This window comes from Oryzias latipes, chromosome 3 (genome assembly GCF_053564925.1).
Source record: "Oryzias latipes strain Hd-rR chromosome 3, Olatipes_Hd-rR_3.1".
NCBI lineage: Eukaryota > Metazoa > Chordata > Actinopteri > Beloniformes > Adrianichthyidae > Oryzias > Oryzias latipes.
Window position 1 is genome coordinate 33,902,738 of NC_136239.1, and position 8,426 is coordinate 33,911,163.

General features: G+C 42.7%; 1 protein-coding gene across 3 annotated transcripts in view; it reads left to right on the forward strand.

Annotated features, from left to right (window-relative positions):
- sall1a (spalt-like transcription factor 1a) overlaps positions 1-1,693 on the forward strand; it is an 11,860-nt gene extending 10,167 nt beyond the window's left edge. For all 3 annotated transcript variants that reach the window (XM_078945319.1, XM_004067439.5, XM_078945318.1), the window contains exon 3: positions 33-1,693. In XM_078945319.1, coding sequence (XP_078801445.1) covers positions 33-473 — 441 coding nt within the window. In that variant the 3' untranslated portion in view covers positions 474-1,693. The remainder of the gene's footprint in view (positions 1-32) is intronic.
- Positions 1,694-8,426: the final 6,733 nt, after the last annotated feature.

Below are 8,426 nucleotides of genomic sequence, written 5' to 3' on the forward strand. Positions count from 1 at the left end.
TCTCTGTTTCTCCTCCTTCTTCGTCTGCTTAGGTTCACATGGGCACACACATGTGGAACAGCGCTCCCGCCAGACGTGGCCGCAGGCTTTCTGTGGACGGCCCGATGGCCTTCCTGGGCACAAACCCAGTCAAGTTTCCGGAAATCTTCCAGAAAGACATGGCTCCAAGGGCGAGCAACGGAGACCCGGCGAGTTTTTGGAACCAGTACGCAGCGGCATTCTCTAATGGCCTGGCCATGAAGACAAACGAAATCTCTGTCATCCAGAATGGGGGCATCCCACCCATGTCAGGCGGGTTGGGAAACGGAGGAAGCTCTCCCTTAGGTGGGCTCACTGGCAGCCTGGACAAGCTGCACAGCACTGAGCCCAACGCCGCGCTGGCTGGTCTGGAGAAAATGGCCAACACAGAGAACGGAGGCCACTTCCGGTTCACACGCTTCATGGAGGACAACAAAGAAATTGTTACTAATTAAAGTGTATGCTCTTGAGCACAGGCATGTAAAGATGCCATCAGGCATACTGTCCACATACCTGCAGAAGACCAGAACTGAAAAGAACAAGACGGAGATAAAAAACCGAACTCCTTCGCTTGCCATCGAATCTTTACGAACACAAGTGTGAAGACAAGTTGCTTTTTTTGTACAATGTACATGTTATACTTTCAAGGAGCTTATTTATTAGTGATTATAATCTTGCTTGAGAAAAAAGTGGAAGCATTAACAGTTAGTTTTTTTTTTTCCTTTTAAAGCCAGGATGTTTGGGTGCTTTAAAAATGTGCTTTGAAGTTTAGAGAAGTCTGGTTAGAAAAACCTTGGCATTAAGTTATTTTCTGTCTATAGTAGCTATAACCGAACTGTCTATGTTCATGTGATGCATTAGCCCTGTAATAAGCAAACAGACTTGCTGTAAATAATGTACACTGATCTTCAGTAGATGGTCTAACATCTGTGTGCCCCCCTCCCCTGCTGTGATCGAGACTAAACAATGAAATCCGAGCAAAGGACAAGATGATGTGGTAGTTCCTTTCTTCGCAGTTGTTATTTACCTGTATCTTATTTAAGGAAGACAAAACATTGATGTTTGCTACATTTCTTTAGTGTTAACTTGTTTTGTTGTTACATTCTCTGAGTATTGTACTATTTTTGTTTACTTCCACATTATCCCTCTGACTAAATCTCTCCTTTTTTTTATTTTCTATTAAATCTTCTGCTCATATTCCGCTGTTTTTGAGAGCAAGGCATTTACTCGTCGGAGAAGAGTGTTCCGCCCGGTTTATTTCACGCTTTTTTTGGAACCGAGGGCATCAATCAATTGAGGAAAGGTTCTTCTTTACTTTCTCAGCTGGATCTCCTCATTGCTGCTATCTCCCAGCATCCTCGTTGACATTAAGTGCAAAGTTTTGTGCTGACGCTTCTGTAAATACGTTCAGATGTGGAAATACGTACTCCCTCGCAAAGAAACTGTACATACTGCTCAAAGGAGAAGTCCATCATGGCCCGGGGACAAAATGATAGTGTTTTTATAAATATAAATATATATTGAGTTTGACAACCTTCGGACTGTTACATGCACTTTTCTTGGAAAGTTGGAAGATCTTTATGGGTCCAGTTTCTCTACACTTTAATACCTACTAACAACTAAGATACTGTAATTCTTTACTCTAATAATCAAATACACCAGTTTTCCAAAAGAATCGATGTGTGTTTGTGTATTTATTGTCTTTTTAAAAATAATATCATGTTTACATTTGTATGTTATACATTTGCAGAACTTATTTTTGAATTGTTGAAGCTAGTTTTTTTTTTAAGATATTTTTTAAATAAAAAATGATTCATTTTTATTTTAAATCCATAAAAGTTGCACATAAATGCAACAATTACGTTTCTCACATTTTATTGTAATAAACGAGTTATTATTAATACATGGCCAATTTAAAAAGAGAAAAATACAAAATGTAAACATATTTTACGTTTTTTTATTTATTTGTTTGTTATTTTATTTTACAATTTGAAATTGAAAGAACGCCGCGTGCCTGAAGCAATAAAACAAATAGTCAAATAATTACTACGGAAAAAGATGTTGGCGGCCTTAACAAACTTTGGCCAGTTGTATAAAAAAAAATCCCAAAATAATAAAAGTAAAAGAGAATTTCCAATGTCGTCTTTGTTTTTCAGCAGCTGTGTTTCATTTAACACATCGCTGCACATCCTGTAACGCAGGATCTGCTCATTTCTGTCCGGCATCCTCGGCGCTCCCCCTTATGAAGCCTGGATCCTCCAATATTTACGTTTTAGATTTCAAGACGTCGAAGCTAAATGATCCTTACCCACAGCCTATTTTTCCCCCCTTTCTTTTTAACAATCACATCTGCTCCTCTGAGCTGTGTTTGTGCAGCGCGTCGGCTTCCTGGGAGATTCCTTCAAAGAGAAGAAGGAAAGGAAAACGGACTCCGCATTCCTCCTTAATTATGACAAATAATTCATTTCTGCACAACTTCCTATTTTAAATTTAATCCGTTTAAAATAATATCAATAATAGTAATAATAATTATTATTAATCAGTTTAAGGAAATACTTTTGGAAGATCAATTAATGAGTAAAAATGAAGGCTTGATGATGGGAGTGGGTGGGGGGTCTCACAGGTGGAGAGCAGGGCCATGCAACCTATTTGCATCCTCTGGCTTCCCTCTGCACGAGCCTTTCCACCATCAGCCCCGGTTTGGTCTCCAGCCCTCCCGGTTCCTTGCTCCAGTATCGATTGAGCTGTGCAGTATTACAGAAACACTTGAATCTCAGGTGGCAGGAATGTGTACCATTGATTCCTTCCACTGTGGCTCCCAGCAGTGGCTTTTTGCTCCACAACACACAGCACCACAGGAAGAGCCCGGCGAACACACTGAAACACAATCGCCCCACAGAATAAAAGGGGCTTGCCCCGCTCTGCTCTGCACACTGTCAAAATTCATGGTGTTTCTCTGTCACTGGAGCCACTGTGGGATCAGGACTCACTGCATACTGTAAGATTTTATTTTCAGCATTTTTGCCCCCTGTTTTATTTTAGCTAATTTGAGCTAAATGGCTTTATGGGCTTTGCTGCCGAAGCTGAAGAGGATGGAAACCATCAACACAGAAACATTACTCTCTTTAGCCGTAAACCACTCCTGTCCACTTACTGAATACTTGAAGGTTCATTAAAGGATTGGCCTTAAGTAAAGGATGTGTGCGCAGCTGCTGCCCTGCAAAAATAAAATCATTTGCCTTCAGCTTTGACTTGTAAAAAAAAAGCTGTTGGGTTGTGCAGAATTTGACCAAAGGGATGTTTTTTTCATTCCCACAACAAACGCAGCACAATCTAATTTAAAGTAAAACAGCAAAAAAGTTTTTTCTGCAGCTCTCCAATCTTCTTAACCTGTTTTGTTTATCTTAGAAGCACTTTAAGGTCACATAAGAGGGTCATCTGGTGTCTGTATCCAAAGGTAATAACCCAGATTCAGTTTAACAACTTTTCTGTGCTTCGGGTCAGCAGATGATTTTGGAGAGGATGGTGATATTGATAGACCCCCTCTCTCTCCCCCCCCTGACCATGGCCTTTGCCTGGTGCTGTCAGCCCTCCTGCTTCGATACAAACCGTAGCCTGCAGGCCTAGCTTGGACTCCCCACTGTGGTTGTGGCCTAAAGCAGAGAGATCAAAGACCTACAGAGAACAATGGGGACCAAGAGGCAGTTTTCGCCTCTGTCGATGAACCACAACACCTGCCCACACTGTCAGTCACAGTCAGCTGATGGAGATCCACTACTCGAAGATCCACACCACACCTTGTAACCCTTGTGCTATCCTAGGCACTTTAACATTCGGAGTTGGGTCATCTAGACCCACTAGACAGTCGGCTGAACCTTTTTTCTTCAATGATTTGTGATCATCACTGGTGTCCATGGATTACATGAAATCTTTCCACCTTTATCCACCTTTGTCATGGTAGGGAGAACACGTCAAAGTAAGGGTGGGGTCATCTAAGATAGCACAAGGGTTAAGAAGATAAATATATATAACCTCCTAACAATGCACATTTGTCTTCTGTAAAGGACATTTCTGAACCTTAATGCCACCTGACCACTACAAATGACTGAATTAACTCCTTTTGGTATCTTCAAAGGGCATTTAGAGCTTTTCAATGATACCAAATGTGAAGTGGTGGAGCAGTGGGAATTGTAGTTTTTTATAGTTTTTGTAGGATTAAAAAAACTTTTGACTGAACAAAATATTTTTTTCTCTGGTAGTCAGGAGGATCATTTCATATTTTATAAACAATGTTTTTTTTTTAATTAAGTCCTGTTCTTTGGTTACTTTTTTTTTCAAGTTAGTTTAAAAATCTTATGTGCATGGCTTTCAGGACACAACGCTCCCCTGGTACTGATGCCAACAAGGTTTCTGTCAAAATACCATGAAGCAAAAGCCCAACTCATCGAACCCTGTCCTAGGATCCATGCTGGAATGATTTTGGGTTGGACAGTGCATGAACACACCAGGCAAAACCCCTGGAGGCCATGAAGGAAACAAGTGTCAGTCAAATACGGATTTTTCCTGCAACCTTCCTGTGCTAAACAGGTCCTTATCTGAGCTCCAGACAAGTTGCTTCAGTTCTGCATCAAGTACTGACTGCTCTGGACTTTTTCTTTGCGGTTTACTTTTATGGTGCAGCTATATCCAACTGGCGGGGTCATTCATCTTGCCGTTCATCTGTTCCTGGCCTTTTGTGTAGGCACCGGGCCCATATTGCATTTCAGGACCTATTGTGTCAAAGGAGAACCCAGACAAACAGGTGGGAGCTTTAATGTGAGCTCTTCCTGGACCCAACTCACCAAAGTTGAGGCTCCTTGTTCCATTCTTTAATAAGGCACCCATGCCTGCAGAACGGCCCCAGTGATCAGTTTCCCTCATCGTCAGATGGAAACCTTCAGGGATGCTAATGAACGTACAGTGAGGGCTTGTCTCACGCACAGTGCTCCTTCTATGTGCATCTCTCGGTTTATCATTGCCACTGCAATTGCAAGGCTATTTTACTGGGTCTTTTTACAACAAGGGAGACATTTAGTCCATTGTGATGCTAATTCTTTAACATTTGAGGTCCAGGGTTTGTACTTTTAGGCCAGAAGTTTATAAGACAGGGCTTTTTGACAGGAAACAAGCCCTTTTTTTGTTGTCGCTGACAAACCTGCTGTCACGGGTTGTCCTCCTTGACCCTGAAGACAAATTTAATTTAATGTGTATTTCCATTTTAAGATGAATCACATGTTTCCTTGTTTTGTACAGTAGAATAGAAGCAGATCGTCTTTCTCCGGTTTTAAAGAACAGCTTCAAGATTAAGTAGGCTGATTGTGGCGCTTTCCCCATCAGAATTACGGCCGGTAACCTTAGACAAGCCTGTCTGCTCCGGGGCTTAAACACTCACACACACAAGCACACAGGGTAGGGGACACTCTCTGTTAATGTCATCTCACAGATTCAGTTTCTTCATCACAATCTTACCTCCAGTCCCACAACCTCTGACACATATTCTTACTTTTTCTCACAGTGTCAAAGCATGCTAGTGAGATGGAGAGATATTCTGCGGCTGCAGAATAAGATATCGATACAGAGATGTCAGCACGAGATGTCACAGTGGCTAGGAAGAAGCCCTTCAGCCGCTTGTCAGGTGTGTTTGATTCCATAGGTGCACAGGAGCGATGTCTTGAGTTTATTGAATTTGTCATTTTTGGCCTGGGAGTGAAAAGGGCACCTGTGTGCTGCCGTAAGACCCTGCATCAGCGCTGCCCCCCACATTTACCGATGACAGCTGATGCGCAGGGACAGCCCTCAAGCAATGAATTTTTTTTTTTCCAGTTCGCACACCACACTCTGTGTACATTATTCATAAGCAACACAGCTGAGAGGATATTTGTCAGTTTTATCATAAAAGTCTCCTCAGGGGCTAAAAAGTCACCCCCGGTTACAACAAGAAAAACGCTGTTATTCCAGGGCAGGTTCAAGTTAAAGTCTGAGGAGTGGTGGAGACTGACCACCCACACGAGTGCCGGATCAAAGCAAAGGCCCGCTAACATTCAGAGACTGCAGTATGATAGTCATTTGTTGGCTGTGGGAAAATTGGGAAACTCCAACAGAGACTGTGTTTTATTTTAAGTCTCATTAATGGGATCCTGGGCTTCTGTACAGTGTATCTATTGGACCGGGATCACAGTTGTGCCGCCCACCACTTTCAAAAAGCTCTCACTGCTTTCTCACTGGACACCATGTTAGAGACAAGAGGGAAGTTGTTTCCTCTGTGAAATGTGTAATCCAAGGTAAGATAAGGGATGCATTAGGTCATGGTAATTCCCACAATGTTCTGTTTGATATGTGTGTGTCTATGCATGTGTGGGTCTGGAACTCGAAAGGACCACCACAGTGGGGCATTTGACTCCCACAGGGCACCTGGGGAGCTACAAAAGGCATCACTCATGTGCTGTCATTGTATTGAAATGATTTCTCATAGGTGTGTAGAGCGCGCCGGCCCTGTCGATCTCCTGCAAACATGCCTTCCTCACACTCAGTTAAGTCTGTGCCACCTGTGATTAATAAGAAATATCCCAGATCCAGCAGGTTAATGTTTAATCAATCAACAGAGAGGGAGAAGCTTCTAAATGGCCGGGTTTATTTTTAACCACTGCGGCGCATTAACAGCACCAAGGTCTTAACGCAGACAAAACTCATTATTTTTGCTTTCAGCTAATGTTCATCAGTCCGTGGTGAGAATATTTTAAACAGGGATTGCAAGCTTTTTTTCCACTTAAAAAAAAAAAAAGCAACATCTCAGTTACCGCGGATTCCATTTATTAGCCAGAGGAAAGTCACCAAATTCAGAAAGTAACATTTTACATTTTAAGCTTCAATTTTGACCAGTTATGATCATACTCCCCCCTTGTTGTTCTGGATTATTCTGCCATCATTGGCTTTTTAGCTGCTTCTGGGACCCAGCTGATGCACCTGAGCTACGAAATCAACACCCCACTCAGCAATAATGCTCTCTGAGGCTTGACCAGTTTACGAAATAATCAATTCAAATAAAAGCAGCAGATAAAATTGACTGACCCTCATATACTTAATTATTGCAGCTATTTGACCAAATAGCATTTTTCAGGATGCTGTGTGTCTCGGGCCATCAATATTCCTTTAATCGCTGTTAGTTATTGCCCTACTTTGTTACTGCGGTGGATGGCCGGTCTCCAATGGTCAGCTTGGCCCAGGGCAGTGCGAGAATGAGATGCTAAATGGTTGCGCAAACAATTTGATTATGCTGTTTAATTCCCGTCATATAGATTTACCCGGCCTGCTGATGCACTCATTTCTGAGAGACCGTGCAGCAGAGTGCTGACCTGCCCGCCTACCACCACCAGGCTTGAAAAAGCTGTGTTTTTTTTTTCCCTCTCCCTGTATGGCCTCAGGATCAATAGGGGCTCCTCTGTGGGTATAGACTAGTGTCTTGGAGGTTTCAACTCCCAAAACCAACCTATACCTAATTAGAGTCCAGTTTAAGTTGCTCATGCCTGCCGCATGTGACTCCTCAGTGTGTACCTAGCTTAACCCAAGTGCTGTAACCAAAGGAGAGTTGAGGGTTAACTCTCCTCGATGAAACAGACCACCTCGGCCAAGTGAAAAATGAGAAATGAGCAGAGTAGACTCTCAGACCCAGTTGCCCGGCTCCCAAAATTAACATTTCAATTCAAAACCAATAATAACGCATTGTGTCTGGCATGAATGAGTGCTGCTGCAAAGGGAAGGCGATACCTCCTGTTCCTGTGTCAATGAAAAAGCTCCTTCATCTTCTGCTAAAGGGCCCACACAGTCTGAGGTCAGCCAGTCAGCCTTGGTTACACTGCACAGGCATGCCTGGGAGGACGGCTCAAGCATCCCGGTGCCTTTACAAAAGCCAGGAACTACAAACACACACAGGGAAACACTCATGTCATGCTCTGCATGAAGCTGACGGCTCTTAAGTTTTGCCATGGACTACTTAGCACTTTGAAAGGAAAGTACACTTTGTCTTCTTTCAAATGAGTTGTTGTAGCTAAGTTCAATAAGGCTGCTTCAGCTTTGGCAGCACTTCTGTGATACAAAACGTGAAAAGTAAACAGTCACTATATAGGAGAATTCCTCTCATTTTCTTTTAATTTAAAAATGCTTTGATAAAGCTGCCCCTCTGTCACAAAAAGAAGATGACGTCCAAGTCAAACTCTGATGAGCTCAGAGCGCCCATCCAGGGAGCACGCTGCCTTACAGATTTTGGGCATCTTGGCATCTGTGAAGGTGACGTAGAACCAGGCTTTATAGATCTGCCAAGAATATGTCAGAGCAGATCTCTGGTGCTTGTACCCATCATCGCAGAGCAGATT